Source organism: Labeo rohita, chromosome 7, assembly GCF_022985175.1.
Source record: "Labeo rohita strain BAU-BD-2019 chromosome 7, IGBB_LRoh.1.0, whole genome shotgun sequence".
Lineage (NCBI taxonomy): Eukaryota > Metazoa > Chordata > Actinopteri > Cypriniformes > Cyprinidae > Labeo > Labeo rohita.
The window spans coordinates 9,839,672-9,858,331 of NC_066875.1; the positions used below are offsets into that span (position 1 = coordinate 9,839,672).

Here is an 18,660-nt window from a genome sequence, read left to right on the forward strand (position 1 = left end):
TAGGTTTTGCAAGGTGGTTTACTGTACATAACATATTTACATAGGCCCACATGATCTCAATAGTATTAACAACACTGATGTGGAGAGGGAGAGGTGCTGTGAATATGTACCAAAGGGGTAGACGAATATTAGCAGCTTAATTGCAGGATGGGCATTGTGAGTTCATATGAGCACACTGTGATTTGACTTTGCTGATTGTCCAATTATGTTACTTTCTACATTCAGGTCTGACATTCTGCACACAGACTGTGAATAATCCATTACATCTCTTTATCTTTAAATATCTGGAAAGAAAAACTGAATGAGAGATAATTACAAATGCATCAATCTTCTGTCATTTTCGTCCACTGTTTGGGATGTTGCCATTTTCAGAATTGCCACAGAAGAAAAAAAACATAAATCAAAACCTTTTTGTTGGCTGTTTTGATTCCATATAATACAAGTAAAGTACACTGGCTAAAGTTCTGGGGGGGTGGGGGATTTACTGAGAGTGGTTATAAAGCACAGTGGTTCCCAAAATGTGGGGTGATATTGTAAGGGATTGCGAGAGCCTTCTCATGTTCTAAAATCTTTTCACTTTTAATCACTTTTATACATTCGAACCATGAGAAGCAATGAGGTTTGTCTGCAGTTTCTTATTCTTCACCACCTTCTAGTTTTATGTTGCAGATTTCGCTCACTGTGCTGCGCTTATATAACCAAGCAGATGTTCTTGTGTGCAAGCCAGATTTTAATAGGGCAGGGTGAAAGGCTACTTAAATTACGGTCTAAATTTTTATATTAAGTATTTCATAACACTGATTATATGGACTACTTTAATTTGCTGTAATCATCCTCTCATTTTTTTTTTTTTTTTTTGTAACTGTAAAGTACAAAAGAAAAAACAATGTAGGTGTACTTACAAAATGTCCATTCAGATAAACTAGAATAATTAAAAGTTGCAAACTTTAAGTAACACTACAGTGAAAATTAAAAGAACATAGCCATTTTCTGTGTTTTCCCCTAATAAAATGATTCTGTTATTCACCGGGAAAAAAGGATGAAAGACAACGCTTAGAATTAAAGGAGAAGTCCACTTCCAAAACAAAGATTCACATGTAATGTACTCACCCCATTGTCATCCAAGATGTTCATGTCTTTCTTTCTTCAGTCGTGAAGAAATTATGTTTTTTGAGGAAAACATTTCTGCATTTTTCTTCATATAATGGACTGCTATGGTGCCCCGATTTTGAACTTCCAAAATGCAGTTTAATTGCGGCTTCAAACGATCCCAAATGCGGTTGTAAATGATCCCAGCCGAGAAAGAAGGGTCTTATCTAGCATAACGATCGGTCATTTTCATAAAAATAATACAATTTATATACGTTTTAATGTCAAACGCTCGTCTTGTCTCACTCTTGTCTTAGGGTATGTCGAAAAACTCCCATCTCTCCCTCAAATTCAAAATTGTCCTATATCGCTGTTTTACCTTTTTTGTTAAGGGTGTTTGATCTTCTTTGCATATTTACTTTGCAAAGACTGGGTCAGTATTTATGCAGTGATGTAGGATGATTTTGAAATGATTTTTGAAGATGAGGGAGAAAATACGATGTTTTTCGACATACCCTAATTGTCTTAAACCAGAATACACAGATTTCAACGAAAGCAAGGCAAAGCGAGCATTTGAGAATAAAAAGTATTTGAACTGTTTTTTTTTTATGAAAACAACCGATTGTTTCGCTAGATAAGACTCTTCTCCCTCGGCTGGTATCATTTACAACCGCATTTGGGATCGTTTGAAGCCGCATTTAAACTGCATTTTGGAAGTTCAAAATCGGGGCACCATATCAGTCCATTATATGAAGAAGAATGCTGAAATGTTTTCCTCAAAAAACATAATTTCTTTACGACTGAAGAAAGAAAGACATGAACATCTTGGATGCCAATGGGGTGAGTACATTTTATGTGAATCTTTGTTTTGGAAGTGGACTTATCCTTTAAGTTTTATAAATAAAATTTGAGATTCTAAGTTGAATCCAGCACATGATGTTCCTCTAATTCTGATACTGTGGGTTATTTAGTTCACACATTTAGATGCATGGTTTTGTATCTAGTGCAAAGACACAATAGCCACATTTCCTTCAAACTGTGCACATTTTAATTGCAAATTAAAAATATGGCCAATAGAAACACGTCAATTTCGCAAAAACTCCCATATATCGCAAAAAAGTTTTTACGTTCACATGAAGTGGTTTTTTTAGGCAATTTGAAAAAGGAATATATTCCAAAACTGCAATGGAAAGTGTTTTTCGTATTTGCAGGTCACCTGGTATATGTAAAAGTCAAATGTTTATTCTGTAATGTACTATAATCTCCAAGAAATACCTCATATGTGGCCACTCTCAAGTATAAGATGGTTTCTCTGCCATTAATGCTTGGATAACGCCTTATTTACACTGCATTACGGCTCCGATACGTCAACTGGAGCTAATCGCAGCACGTTTCAGAAATGTCCCATAAGCGGCTCTCCGTGCTGCTTCGCTAAAGATACACACATTTGTTTCCTTTGATTAAAAATAATGGCTAGTGTGTTGGCTGCGATATACGTAAACCTACCCAGAGCCATCACAATGACTTATCGCAAGAGGAAAAAATGACCCTTTAGTCACATAACATTGGTTAATGGAAATGCCATGAGTTTGCAATAGGTCTTTTATCAACATCACAAAAGTTTTGCACAAATCTGTAATGGAAACCCGGCTTCTGTTAGGCTAGCTGACTTAAAATACTTTAAACCAAATGATTTCCTCAAGATTTATGTCACTTACCTGACCCCAGGATCCAGTAATCCACTGGTGGCATGGATGGACATTGCAAGTTTGGATGTTGCTGGGCTGTAGGTCATCATCACATTTCTCAGTTTCAGGGCAGGTGACCAGCCTCTGCTGCTCCCCACCTCCACACAGCTCTGAACACTGTGGACATAGATCATGTTAGAATCAGACTAACACAGCTGAAGACAGTAGCGTGAAAGAGTTGAGAAAAAAAGAATGAAGCTGAATGCTAAATCTCTTTACCTGCCCCCAAGAGGATGTGTACCACTCTAAACAGTTGTGGATGTTGCAAGGAATTCGGACAGGAGGTCTGGGGGAGGTGGCCTGGCAATGAAACGGCCGCAGCAACCTCTGATCTCTTGTGTCGTAACACTGAATCTCTCTGACCTTCACTCCTACACCACAATTCTTTGAGCACTGCCAAAAGAGATACCAGGAGTGGCAACTTCCACTGTTTTTCATAAATTGAAAATTCACTGAATGCATAATGTTTGGCTGCATCCATGCGGACTTACTTTAGTCCACTCTCCAATTTTCCATGCAGAGCAGGGTCGAAGGTAGCAGCGGCGTGCTGGCACTGGCCTAGTAGCTATGTCACAGTCTGAATCATCACCAGTGCTGCAGGACACTGACCTCCAGATGGCACCAAGCCCACAACTTGTTGAGCACTGTAATACAAAATCATTTGTAGTATAAAGGTCCTTGCATACCCAAAATGTTTGTATGCATTTTCGTATGCGGGAAAGATTTTTTTTATGACGGACAAAAGTTTCGGATGCAGTGTGTAAACGTGATTGACACAACATGAGGTCGTACTTATTTTTTAGCGTGTGAAAATTTTGAATTTCAGACTTGGTGTGCAAGGACCTTAAAGTACTTTTGACATTGAAAAGTGCATGCAAACCCTGCTTAAAGTGATATATCTAAGTAGGACATGTTCCTGGATAAACATTCCTTAACTATTCAAAATTTAGAGTTAGGTTCAAAGTTAAAGGTTACGGGCTTCAACAACATTCTTATAAACTTAAAATTTTCCATTTTCTATCTTCAGGTTATGAAACCTCGTCAAACACAGTTAGATTTAAGGATGGACAGTGGTGCCATGTGATCCCTTATATGCATTTTTGTTGCTAGAATAACAAACAAATTTCATTACCTGAAAAATAAAGTTATGCTTGTGTTGAAATCTAATGCTGTGGTGTCAGCATAATTCAAGGACGTTTATCATTGTGGCCAACTGCTGTTTGTCAGTGATGCTGGTTTCATATCTAGAGAATGTGAGGAATGCATAATTAACTACTTACAGCACTCCAGTTGCCTTTTTTCCAGTGTGCAGGGGAGGCCGATGGGGAAAGGGAAGGCATGACCAGCCCAGTGGGCATCAAAGAGCTAGAAGAATGCACTGAATGCTCACTGCTAGGGCCCTGAGATGACTGCTCAGTAGGAATAGAGAGAGTGGGATTCAGCCCAGCAGGTCTCAGCGTTCGGGCAATAATAATCTCATTGTTATCAATCTCTGTCCAGTGAGGTAAGGGGACCGGAGTTCCCCAAGGCTCTATTCTAGGCCCATTAGTCTTGGTTGATGCAATGGCTCTGGAATACCAACTTTGAGTCTCTGTTGTAATTGTAGTGTATGGAATCTCACTTGTAGTGAACAGCGGGGGCTCAAAATCACTTTCCATTTTTGCAGGAGGTAGAGCTGTTGTTCCAGCTGCTGAGGTCATGCTACTGTAATGTTTGGCTGGGAGAGAGGAAGTTGGAGAAGGAACATACTCTTGAGAAAGGGTATCTGAGGTCGTAGTGAACTCTCTTACAGTGAGTTCACTCTCCTTAGTGTTAATAGTTGGTTCCGTCAGAACTTTGTATTTTGCAAAGTCATCACTGGAAGCACTGCTGAGAAGCTCCAATGGTTGGGAGATTGTCGGTGAGGCTGCACTCCGTTGTAATGGAGTAGTGGGATTATGAACATGTCTGTTCTCATAAGTTTCAAACTGAAACACATAATCTGAAGGAGGTTCATAATTTTGAGTGCCATGGTGTGGTTCACTTTCACCTCCAGGGACATCTTCACCAAACTCTTCTTCATTCTCATCTTCAGTTACTTTGTAATTGTCATGGTTAACTGAATTTCTGTTCAAATTTACATGTGGTTTAAGAGTAAAAAAAATGCGTGGCACAGTTTCATATGATGTGTGCATGTCTGGAGTGGACAAATCTGCAGTTAATGGAGGTTTCCTTGTAGTACTAATGTCCTGACTTAAGACAATATCAATGTCCTTCCATTTGTTAAATAACCTGGTAACTGCAGAGGACGGTTCAGTTGTTGTTACGACAGGCAGGAAATAGTCCTCAGCAAATAGCTCATCATTATTTTCATCTAGTATGTCTTTCTTTTGAGGTTCATGACCTTCTGTACCTTTGTTTGTAATGGTGTCAGATCGCATAGTGGTGGATGGTGATGAGGTAGTTAAAGGGACATGTGTCCCTGTCGGAGAAATGTCTCCATGTTTAATTCCTGAGTTATCAAACATATCATTTTCATCTTTACCAAGGTCATACGACAGATCCTCATGGAATCTTATAAAGTTATAGTCGTAATAAAAATCATCAACTTGAAGATTTTTCACAATAGAATTGACAGAGGGCTTATCAACTTGACTATAATGTGAGAAATCGTCTTCTATAATGTCATTGAGGTCAGCATTGTCCCTGGGCTGATTTCTAGTAGCACTAAAGTTGGGTACAACTTTTATCTCATTGAAAACTTCTTTGCTGGACGCTCCACTTCCTGACCAGTCATTGCCAAGGGTGTCTGAGTTTATGGGGCAGTCCTGAAGATAGCATGGCATAGTTGAATTAGGCTTGGCTTTCGGATCACAGTCCACACCAGTATTCCAACTGCAGGTCACGTCACGTATCTGGAAACCAGCTTCACAGCTCACTGAACACTGTGGAAGAAGCAGTCAGTAAGAGCTGTCAAAGTCAGAAAATTGTCTCACGATGATTTAAAAAGAAAATGAGACCGTTTGTGTAACAATGAGTTGTCAAAACTTTTATGCATTTTTCGCCCATAAAGGAAAATCTGAAGTTTGTTTTATGAGGAAGCAAGGAATAATCATAAAGCATAATTATATAGTATTTGAAGCACTGACAGCATTAATGTGCTATTTACTTTCAGACTATCAGTGCAGGTTTTAATTAGAAACCTGCTTTTTTGATTAGAACAATATAAAAATGCATTTTAAAAGAGACCTGTTTGTATGCCTTTTTACAATATGTAATATAGGTCTAAAGTATCCCTAGAATGTGTCTGTGAAGTTTCAGCTTAAAATGCCCCACAGATCATTTATCATATCATTTTGAAATGCCAGTTTTGAATGGAAGCAGCATAACGCTGTTTTTGTGCATGTTTCTTTAAATGCAAATTAGCTGCTGCTCCCCGCCTTTACAGCTCATACCTCAGATACTCTAATAAAAAACATCTGTTTGCTTTTGATTATCACGTCTATCGCACTGAAATCATGTTTTAAAGCCATATTAGTTTTTAAAACATCTGATATAGGGTTTTCTGAGCGTACACATCCGAAGCACATGCACAGAAAGCGGCTGTCACATGATGTGAGTACTAAGTTCTTTCATGTCTTATTGTGCTTAAACTGTCAAATACACACAAGTTTATGTTAAAAACACAAATGAGTTACAAAAACAGTCGGTTATGTCTGTGAAGGTAAACATCTGAGAAAGAAAACGTTTTTGTTAGTCTTGTCTCCTCTGAGGCTGGGACTGTAAATAGTGTTCTGTGCTCGTCTGTGCAGCCAACGACAGAAGAGTTAGCATGCTTTGCTCGAACTTTTGTCATAGTGTTAGAACTTGTACACCGTTGTCGGGCGGTAAGGGACGGTAATATTATAAAAAGCTCCCCTTTCTGGGGGGAGCGAAATCTGAGCGGCTCGTTTTTTCACATGCTTGCAGAGAAAGGCTTACCAAAACAAAGTTACTGGGTTGTCCTTTTTCACATTTTCTGGGTTGGTAGATACACCGGGGACCCGGTTATATCACTTAAACACGGAAAAAGTCAGATTTTCATGATATGTCTTCTTTAAATAAATTAAATGGTCGTTTCACTTTTTTCAGGGTACAGTGGCAGGTGATACTTTGGTACAAAGGATATATAACATGTATATAAATGTAATCCTTTGGTTCCATCGATGGTATATGAAAACTATGATAATACTATAGTATGTTCTGATAGTGTTGCTAAAAATGCCACGGCTGCGCAGACAGTCTGCGTAAAACCTTTCTTCACAGATCATTCTTTATGCTTTATGAACTTTGTGTATCATAATCATTTATAGCCTAGTCACTGACTGCAAGAGATGTTCCTTGTGGCTGATATAAGCTCACCTCCGACCAGCTTCCAGTGGTCCAGTCAGCAGGACAGGACACATGTGTGTTGCAAGGGACAATTGACTCAGGCTTAGGCAAGTGTTGACATTCAGTCGGCTGAAGCGCTCGTTGCTCATCCAGCCCTAGGCTCCGAATACACAGCACTGTTCTCTTACTAAGCCCAATGTCCCCACAGCTAGATGAGCACTTTTGCCACTCTCCAACCCACCATCTGACGACACAAAAACATGACAGGAATTTACTGCACTCTTGCTGCACTGATGATTGCCTTTAAAAGCCATCTAGTGAGCTGCTGCTGATGGGTGTGGAAAATACAGGACTGTTCAGTAGTAAAACTCACATGGCTGGACATGCCCCCTTATTGCATTTACTTTGCTTGTCATCCGGCCTAGTAGATGGATCACAGTAATGCTCCTCAACAATTCCAGATGTTCTCTCCACACAGTGCACAACTTGCCTCTGCACACCTGAAAAAAAAGACAAAGTGCAGTGCAGCTGTTACAAAAGTGACACTTTTGCCAGTGCATACAAGCAATCAATTACAGATTTTTTTAGGCATTTAAAGAGAGAGACAGCAACAACTGTACCACAGCCTGCCCTTCTTCATAGGAACAAGATAAAATCTTCAAAAAAATAAAAAATATGTATCTTATGCAATACTATATAAATGCCAAATGAATAAATGCCAAATTAATAAACTGTAGTTAAATTGTCATACAATTTAGTTAAACGTTTTTACATTCATTCTGTTTTTTGCAATAAATTAATCCAATAAGGGTAAACATATTCTAATCATAATATTATCAAACTGGAGGAAGAAACATCACTTTGAAATATAAAAATACATAACTAAAATGTGACCCTGGACCACAAAACCAGTCACAAGGGTCATTTTGAAATTGACTTATATCATCTGAAAGCTGGATAAATAAGATTTCCACTGATGTGTTAGGATATGACAATATTTGGCAACTATTTGAAAACCTGGAATCTGAGGGTGCAAAAAAACCTAAATATTGAGAAAATCACTTTTAAAGTTGTCCAAACAAATTTCTTAACAACAATTTTCTAATCAAAAATTACGTTTTGATATATTTACAGTAGGAAATTTACAAAATATCTTCATGGAACATGGTCTTTACTTAATATCCCAATGATTTTTGGCATAAAGAAAACGATAATTTTAAGCCATACAATGTATTTTTGGCTATTGCCAGTTTAGTGTTAGTGGCATTTCACTCTCTCGTCCACACATCTTTGTGTGAAAAATAGATTAAAATGCCACTAACATTAAACTCTAGAAAACTTTCCTTCATGATATGTAATCAAATCTTCACATTTTAATTTGGCCTGGCATTTAGAAAGTGTCTGGCCGTGTAGCTAATAATGCAGTTTTCCTTATGAACACGAGTACCAGCCAATGATCTTTTTGTGGTTTGATTAAAATTTTTTAGATTGTTTTATTTAATAAACTCAGGAGAAATGAATGCGAGGAGACAACTATAATAAAAAAAAAAATCTCAGCAGTCCCTCTAGTTCTTAAACACAGATAGCAGCAATTCCACCTTAATTGCTATGCTCCGTTAAGATTTGCATTGACTCCAGAAAGAGGAGGGATAGCCCTTCTTGTGCACTCTCCTCTGCTAGAGTCACGTCCTCAGGCTGATTTCGACCTTTATTTGACAGCTTTGAGAACCAGAGTCTCCAACAGAGAGATGAAGGGACCCACAGTCCAAAGACTTCACAGACTTCACAGGTGTTTGAAGAATGTTATCAGATAAACCCTCAAACAGATGGGACGAAGGGCCTTGGGGCCCAGGTGTCAGTCTGCACTGATTGGTGTGAAAGATGTACATGGACATTAGGTGCCTGCATGGTCCCACAGCTAAAATCTGCAGAACACTGTCAAATGTGTGTTTTTTTAATTTGCAGATAAATGTTTAACTATTGTTATCAGTGTTCCAAATTAAAACTATGCTTTCTGTAATGATTTTTTTTTATTATTTGAACATAAATACATAGCTTATTTAAAAAACAAACAAACAAACAAACATTATTGTATACAGTGGAGCCCTTCATTTGAATTTAGGCAGACAAAGCTTTAATTCTGCTGTAATGATATAGAATAATTGATTTACCTGCTGTGCCAGACCAATTAAATGATGTCATTTGTTTGAGCACTTCAGTCAAATTAAAGATGAGCAGCGGGTAATTGTATCTAAAAATAATCTTATTGAAACTCTTCAGCACTATTGAGACCGGTGCACTTGTAGTATGGACACAGTCTCATCGTATTCTTATGTATTTTTTTTTTAAATAAAACATTTGTGCCATGCAATAATCCTTAACAGAGCTGTTGATGACCAAAAGCAGAAATGCATGTAATGTAATCATTAGTGAAAGTAATGAACACACTTCAGCTAATAATATATTTTCAATAGTCACTTGTAAACATTTAAAATTTACAGAAGCATTGCAAAAAAGCATACAACGAATGTGATGTCTATTAATCCAAACTATTGTGTCTTTTGGGTCTATTTGGTTTCACCAGACCACCTCATTATAAACACCCTTTTCTATTAGCAAAAATTAATGAAATGACTAACAAATATGCAATTGGTTTAGCTAAATAACTACAGTTTTTTCAAATAATTTCTACCCACTCTATCATTATCACACAGCCAAAAGGAATGTACATGCAATTTCAGCCTCTTCTAGGAAAGCCCATTCTTATGAACACATGAAACATGGATTTAAACGAGACATCTCCCTTTTTTATTACCAGAAAAAGATCATAGGGCTGCTTCCTGCAGAGTGAAATTGCATGCAAATCCTTAAGCCTCTGATTTCAGCTACACTGTCGTATAAAAATGTTCAATTTTCTTAGATAAAATGCTGGTAAGTGCTGAGATACAAGGAACAAAATATGCTGCAATATTAGAGCTGTCCTTTCATAAGCAGATGAGGGTCATATATGAGGCAAAAATTTAAGATTATATAATGAAACAACTTGTATTCAGTAATTACACTTTTAACAGCAAAGTTTTACAGAGTGTGATGGACAGTGTTAAAAAATCAGAAGTGCAGTACATTTAGTAAACATTGAAGACAGTGTTTTTCCTGCATAGCTCCTAATTACATTTGTAACAGCAGTACTGGATTCAAATGGCTTTCAGCATCACTACTTGGAAATGATTAGCGGATTAACCCACCCACTGACCAAAGAAATTGCACCCACCTGTGATCCTTGGATCACATTAGACACACTTTAAAAACCATTAAATACTTTCTGAATTCTTGATTAGAGAACAAGAAGACTAAAGACACCATTTGTTGCTGAAAATGCTAAAAGGCCATAATTTGTTCTTTACATATGGGGACTTTTCCCTGTGAATTTTATGAAAGAAAAACACCGAAAAAAGGCTGTCATTATTTTTTTTTTCTTGAAAAAGTCACTTTGCATTTGGTTTTAATACCAAAAACAAAGTGATAGGGTACAACGGGGCTAAAGGTGCCTAAAAGGCTCCTTTGATATTCTTTTCCTCTAAACCACCATGGCAGAAAAACATGGTGTAGCACTTTCCAAAACATCAATTTTGGCTGATCCTTGACGCGAGCGTAGGTAGCGGTGCAAAGTCGATTCTGTGCTTACTTTATCTAATATTTGATGTTTTAAAAATCTGGTAGATTTAAGCAGCAAACGAGAATCGCTAAAATTCTTGAATATATCTTGAGACAAACTTTGCTAAAAACATTATTTTAGCTAAAGTATTTGTATCAATACTGTGTGCCTTTTACGCCATGCTGGAGTAACCAAGTATTTCAGAGTGGAGTAATGTAAGCACGTTCATCTTCAGTGGCCGTGTCAGAGCTGGGTCGTAGACGTGTGCGGTGTGTGGTAAGAGATTTATTCATCATACAGTGTAGATAGCTTCGCTTATAACGCGAGTGTTTTTATTTTAATGCATAAACTGGCTGGGCAGAAAGGTATTGTAATAATGTAAATTATGTGAAAAATAATGTGTTTTTCGAACCACAGAGCATGAGAGCATGTTCTAGCACACCCCCAAAACAAAATCAAGAGATTGTAAAAGAGCATAATAGGACCCCTTTAAGAATTAATGCACGGATGCACTACACAGACTTGCGTTAGCCAGTTTCTTCCTACTGTTTCTGTGCTTAAGTAAATTCTCGCCAAGCCGGTCATACTTTGATTGTTATTATGCCACATACAGAATGGGACGTCTTTCACTGGCACACATAATAGAATATGTGTTCAGAGTTGTCTTCACTATAATGCACAGACAATACTACATTAGCCTACATCGAATTCACAAATGAACCATCCATTTTTTTTGTGAACTAGTTGCTCGAAAAGAAACAATTCAAAAGATTCCCTTACAAAAATGCACATACTATTGGGCCTTGAAGAAGATCTTGATTTCTTAAATATAAATGAACAAGGAACATCATTTTTTCCTGAAATGAAGCGGAGGAAAAAGTCTAATAGTCTAATGCAATGTAGTGAAGAAGAAGGTTTCATAAAAACTAAATTATATGCAAGACACATTAGTCTACTCCATTGTCATTTATATAACTGCACCCTGCATGGCTTATAAAAACCAATAACATCTTCTGTAACTATAAGAATGTCTTGCTATGTTATTTAAATGAAAAACGACACTGATACATCTTTTTCATTTCCTTTCTCATACTATGGTGATATGAAGTAATGCCATTTCATGAATCATTTAATTCATAATTCACTCCTCTATCTAAAGACCTGACCCTCCTGCTGCAGACAATCAACTAATACATTTTTGTTTAAACGTTGTGGGGTTGTTCGTGGTTTAGCCTGAAGCCCAATCATTTCAGGGACATTTCGAGATACAGGCTAATGTTTTTTTTTTCTTCTGTGCATTTTATTGAAGGTTTTGTGAAACTGCACAGCTTTTCTATTTGAGTTTAAATTTGAGTTTATTTTACATAGAAAGTAGCAATTAACTGCGTTGCACCTTCTTTGTCAAGGATAACACAAAGTTGCAAAAATTTTCCTTTGTGGTCCTTGAATCTGGTAAATCATTGATATGACAATTTCATATAGATTTTAACAACATATTCCATCCTACACCGACTACAAATACATTTTCTATCATGTATGCTTATAAAAGACAATTGAGCCAATCAGAGTAGGTATGGGGCGGAATGACAAGTGCAGCCCCACCTCATTCTGCAGGCTGCAGCCAGAAAGATGCATACTTCTTCATGGGTTAATGCACTTTAATATTTTTTTTTTATTATCAAACACACTGGAGGTTCTGATCACCAGTTTTCTTCCTGCTAGCAATGGCTGTTGTGATCCCTGCTTACCTCTTGTTTTGTTTTGGCCTTGAAATTAAATATTTACATTATTCATGCTATCATTTACAGGGAACAGAAGCTAGTTTATTGCAATGCATGATAATTTGATGTTTCTGCTGTAGTTTTGCAGAATTCTGTTCACAACATCTGCCATCACACGTTGGAAATGTCCAAATAAAAGTGTGTTCAATAAGCTAAAAGAAGGTGATCCATTTCTTTGTTGGAAACATTTAAATGTAACTGAAGTGTAAATGTAAACGTAATTAAAGTTCCCCTTCAGTCGTACTCCACAACGTTACATCATAACTGACGTATTTGGGGTCCTACTTGGGAGCCCAAATACGTCAGTTATAACGTAGCATCTCCGTTCCCTCCTTCAGGGAATGAGGGTTACAGTTGTAACCGAGACGTTCCCCTTCAGTCGTACTCTACGATGTTACGTCATAACTGACGTATTTGGGCTCCCAAGTAGGACCCCAAATACGTCAGTTATGATGTACGGTCTCCGTTCCCTCCTTCAGGGAACGAGGGTTATAGTTGTAACCGAGATGTTTGTTGTCATCGTAAATACTCACTTTTCCATGCCCATGGAAGAGAATCAGATATTGCGGGTCACATTCAGCTGACAGACACCAATACATATCTATAATTATTTTAACACACAACAACCACAATCAAACCCCTAGAAGCTTGTAGACAGTTATGTAGTTGCTCCATGCAAGTGCTGCTAATTCACAAGCCAGCAAACTCAATACTGGCAAAGGTAATGCTAATCATTATTAAACCAAACAAAACTTAAAACATTAAAAAACACCCAGCAATGTGATTATTTTATTGATAGGCAGTGGGTTAAATCAGTGACATTATTAATAGATTTGCTATCCTCAACCTGCTTCACTTAGAAAAGTTGAAAAAACGTATTACATTTTTTTCCCCTATCACGACAGAAAATCAAACCACTGCCTTAAACTGCCTAAGCAGAAAGACAAACAATCCTCTTATATGGCATCTACACAAAACAGTTTTTCAGAATGAAACACAGAGTGATGTCACTTTCACATTGAGGAATGGTTGGAGATATAATTAGCAAGATAACTGTAACCAAGTCCACTGAGGGCAAGTTGAATTAAACCCATGTGCAGTTTATTTAAAGAAACGCAAATAAAACAAACAACCAAACTTGACATAACTTGAAATAGACTAAACCTTGAAACACTAACCAACAGCTGTACAATTAACAAAGCTAAACAAGAGACAACAGGAACATGAGGGCTAAATATATATCAAACAATAGGGGTCACATCACATAAACCAACAAAAGAAAATCTGACACATACAATAAAGGAATCAATTAGAACAATGCTGCATTCTCACCATGTTGTAGTTACTATAATTTTGAGATGACAACACAACGTTCTATTTAGAGCTATTCTCACCCTTGGACCTAGAACTATCACACTATCAATCCCTAAATACTGTATAGTGCCTAAATGAATCTGAGGTGGTCAGGTTGCGCAAGTTGTAGCTCTCAGAAAATTCACAGTTCACATGTTGTGATTACGAGTTCTATGAGGACTTGAATGCTTTTTACAAGTTTTACATTACGTTATGGCGTTAATGTACCTTAGGACACCAGAATTAAGGACCACATGGCAGGATAACATAACAGTGTAGGCAAGAAAAAGACAAGAAAATACAAAATAAAAGACATAAAAAACCTAAACAAGAGACAAAACCCAATGTGACAATGTTTATATAACAATAATAAATAGTAAGGGTATTTTCTTAATTTGACAAGTATGGAAAGCAAAACTGATAACATTTGAGTTTATCAGCATTACAGTTTTTAATAATTTAGCCTCAAGGCCTGTTTTAAGGGATAGTTCACCCAAAATCAAAATCAAGTGCAAATTTTTGAGATTAAGAGCATATCAAGGAACACAAAATTAATTCATGTGGTTTCTGATGATATATTAAGGTCTTATGAAGCGAAACTATTGGTCTGTGGAAGATACTAAATATTACTTTCAACATTATTATTTGTAATCCACAACCTCAGGCAACAGGGAAGTAAAATTTCAGGACTTCAATGAACTGGTTCAATTCACTTGCTCGTTTACACGATCATGCAATGATGTAACATACACACATTATATTATTAAAGCATTCAAAATGGATGTCTTACATGTCTAAAGCAAATAAAGCTCTTTTTTTACGTAAAACATAACAACTTTCATTTTACCACCTTCAAGTGCTCGGTTCACACACACACATATTACCATCTCATTGGTCTTTGGTCCGAGTTAAACTGTTTCAGGAACAGGAGCACTGAAAGAGCGAAACCAGGTATTTTGTCTCATTTCAGATTAGAGTGACCGTCAGGCAGATCCGAAAGGGGGTTTTGATTGAGTACATTACCTGTGCTGCTCGAGCTGCAAACTAGTTCACCAAAAATAACCGGTTCAAAAGAATAATTCGTTTTGTGAACCAGACATCACTCCAGACTGTTTGCCTAAGGCTATCGATTACACATAATAATGTTGTAAATATTATTCAGTTTTTTGCACAGCCCAACTTTTTTGCTTCGTAAGAACTTAATATATCATCAGGAGGCACAGGTAATAATTTTGTTTTCCATTATATACTGTTTTTTAAAGGGGTCATTGGATGCTAAGTTCACTTTTACATGTTGTTTGAACATTAATGTGTGTTGGCAGTGTATGTACAAATCTACCTTATAATGATAAAAATCCATGCAGTGGTTTTTAATTAACCTGTAAAAACAGTATCCCCTTTTTCAAATTGAGCCATTCTCAGATGCCTGTCATTGTGGTGTCACACTGACAGAGACTGCTCCCATGACTGTTGATTGACATGACTGACATATCTTACCTCAGATCAGTTGTAACAGTCCAACCTCCAAGAATTGAGCAATTGAGGTGTTGTGTTTCTGGATGTAATAATGAACATAGTGGTCGTCATTTACTCCAGACATCTGAGCCGCTGAAGATGCAGCAGATTACGTTTGTTTGTGAAGGGAATGCGCCTTCCGATCTACATATATCCGTCTATGTTTGCATGAATCATTCGTGATCAAGCTTCACTTACAGAAGTAGTGAGTATAAGGGTTTTTTTTATGAATCTTTGCGATCACCTTTCCTAATAGCGTGCTAGTTAGCAAGTTTAGTGGCTAAACGCAGCTAAACGTGACTAAATGCAGCTAAAAAGTAAACAGGCTCGTCACTCCACAGAGCATTTAAAATTTGCATTTAAAACAGCCTCGACCAGAATGGGATGATTTTTGCAGAGTTGATTTTGGCAAGGTAAAACGGGTGTTGTTTTACACTACCACTGAGAATTTTTAACCAAAGTATATTATAGACTTTTCATTAAGACCCTAAAGAATCATTTCAACTTGTGGAAAATAGGCATCCGATGACCCCTTTAATGCTTAAAAACATGCAGCCGCTGACTTGCATAATATGTATCACCAAGGACCATGGTTTCAGCTTAAACAGAAAAAAGTTTCCTATCAGCCTGAGGGTAAGTAAATTAAGAGCAACTGATTCTTAGCTTCGTATTTAACAGCAGATGGCACTGCATGCTTTAGAAACAGCTGTACTCTGCTTGCTTCCAATTTCGAAAATTATGAAGCAAATTAAAAGGGTGTTCACAGGGGGCTGTGTTTACATTAATCTTGTGTCATAAAAGCATTTTGAGCCAAGTTGCAATTACATGACTCAAGCTCAAAGTATATTTCGTAGCCTTTCAAAGTATACTCCATTTGATAGAGAGAATTAAGATGCATTCGTAAAATGCACTTCACTTTTTAATTTCGTTTGAAGTATATCAAGGCCTGAGCACCAAACAAAGTTAATTTTAGCCTGTTTTCGTTCAAAATGATGTCACACCAGTATCAGGGCCTTTAAGATTGGCTACATACACAGTATTCATGAAACAGTAGGCATTTAGCACCAAATAGTTGCGCACCAGATCTGCCCACAGTCTAAAGGTGTGGTCACATTAGCAAAATTATGGCAATTTTGCTGGCAAAAAAAGGTCTATTGTCTATTGTTAATTGTGCACGAAGCACCACTTACACAGAAGCCACTTTCAAACCCCGGGAATTTACATAACTTGAAAACGAGTAAACTTTTTTGCCCTCACATGAAACTCCCTTACAGTACATGCAGATTCCTATTGAAATGACTGGATTTCACACGCAAAATTTCAAAGAGCAACAGAAAATGTGCCTGTACTTTAATATTTCATTAGACTGTCCAGTGAAATATTCAAGTATTATTAATGTCTTGCTTCCAATCGCATGAAATTTAAGTTCATGTAGCATCTACTGGTCCAAAGTCTGTTTCCTATAAAGTTCATGTCTTGTTTAATTTGGGAAAGTTCCCTATCTGCCTGCATTTTTATGTGAAAGCAATGTCTGCCAAAGAGCTAATTTATAGTCTGTTTGTTCAAACTAGCTATAGAGCTAGACTGAACAAACAGATCAACTCAGCTATTTCCTGCACTTTTCACCATTTCTACTATAATATGAAACTATAACAAAGCAGTTACCTAAAGTAAATAGGCAAATCAGTCATGATTGGCTCAACTTGCGCAGGGTTGAAAGGTTGAAAGGAGAAGTGTGCAATAAGACGACTCCTTACCAGTTCCACATGTGGCGCTGCATTCAGTCCAAGACCCATAAATCCACTGGAAATAAGAGACAGCAGTGCCATTGTTGGAGTCGACAAGAGTGTCTCTGCTTATGGTGTACTCATACCTCACCCCTGGATTCGTCTCTTGAAAAAGCAGCTGGAGAACATTAAAGAGAAATCTTGACACAAGAACAAGCAAACAACATACAAACCCACAAATCTCAGACCTAGAATATAGGGCAAAGCCCAAACAATCAGAGATCATTATATCAGGATTTTATCATTGTACTGGTACAGGATCTTTTAATAAAAAAGGTCTAATAAATAAAGAAGCAGTTTCTACAAATAAGCAATCAGATTCAAAAACTGTAAGTCAAGTGCAATACAGTAAGTACCAGGAAAGTCCATGGTTAATTTTCTCATTTAATTTCAACCATGTATATTATATTCACTGTCGAAAGACAATGATAATATTTCATAATATGTGACCCTGGAACACAAAACCTTAAGTAGCACGGGTATATTTTTGTAGCAATAGCCAGAAATACACTGTATGGGTCAAAATGATCGATTTTTGTTAGTATATTAAGTAAAGATCATGTTCCATGAAGAATTTCCTACTGAAAATATATCAAAAATGTAATTTTTGATTAGTAATATGCATTGCTAAGAACTTCATTTGGACAACTTTAGATTTTTTTTTGCATCTTCAGATTCCAGATCGAGATTCCATCTCGGTCAAATATTGTCCTATCCTAACAAACCATACATCAATGGAAAGCTTATTTATTCATGATGTATAAATCTAAATTTAAAAAAAAAATTACATTTATGACCAGTATTGTGGTCCAGGGTCACATATTATCAATGATCAAGACGTTCTTCAATGAATATAGTATAAAGAATGCAATATCGGATATAGCATCATTCTTTTAAGCACATAATGTAAAGCGGTACATATTTTGGTGCTGAGACCAGCAACTATTGTAAAAGAATTGAAAATGTGAAAAAAGTAGTACAAGATTCTTCTCTGACACATTTTTTAAACAGAATTTTATTTGTCTTTGCACAGCAGGACAGTAAAACAACAAATGTGAGGTTGTAAGCTGCTCTCTTCCACATGGGATTTAAGAATATGGAGAGTGATAAGAGAATATTTCATTTGTCTGCAGACATCCTTCTCTCTCCACCCGCGCAATGGCTGCGAGCCAAAGGCCTCGAATCGCTCTGTGGAAGGAGGCCCTCTATCTAGAAGGCCCCTCTGCTACACACACTAGCCTAAATCCCTAATAAACAGTATCTTCACTTTAATGATGCTAAAACATGAAAAACCATGGCTACTGTGTTAATAAAACGCAGTCCACTAATGATTACATTTGGGAATAAGCCTTTTATACAATAAATTGAACCATTAAATCCTC

The 18,660-nt window shown here is 37.0% G+C and overlaps 1 protein-coding gene across 2 annotated transcripts in view; it reads right to left on the bottom strand.

Moving 5' to 3' along the window:
- Positions 1-18,660, bottom strand: part of LOC127168172 (A disintegrin and metalloproteinase with thrombospondin motifs 7) — a 76,871-nt gene that overhangs the window by 19,399 nt on the left and 38,812 nt on the right. For both annotated transcript variants that reach the window (XM_051114768.1, XM_051114769.1), the window contains exons 17-23: positions 17,249-17,396; positions 7,561-7,687; positions 7,218-7,431; positions 4,118-5,761; positions 3,329-3,481; positions 3,057-3,230; positions 2,808-2,954 (exon numbers count right to left, since the gene is read on the bottom strand). In XM_051114768.1, the coding sequence (XP_050970725.1) occupies positions 2,808-2,954; positions 3,057-3,230; positions 3,329-3,481; positions 4,118-5,761; positions 7,218-7,431; positions 7,561-7,687; positions 17,249-17,396 (2,607 nt within the window). The remainder of the gene's footprint in view (positions 1-2,807; positions 2,955-3,056; positions 3,231-3,328; positions 3,482-4,117; positions 5,762-7,217; positions 7,432-7,560; positions 7,688-17,248; positions 17,397-18,660) is intronic.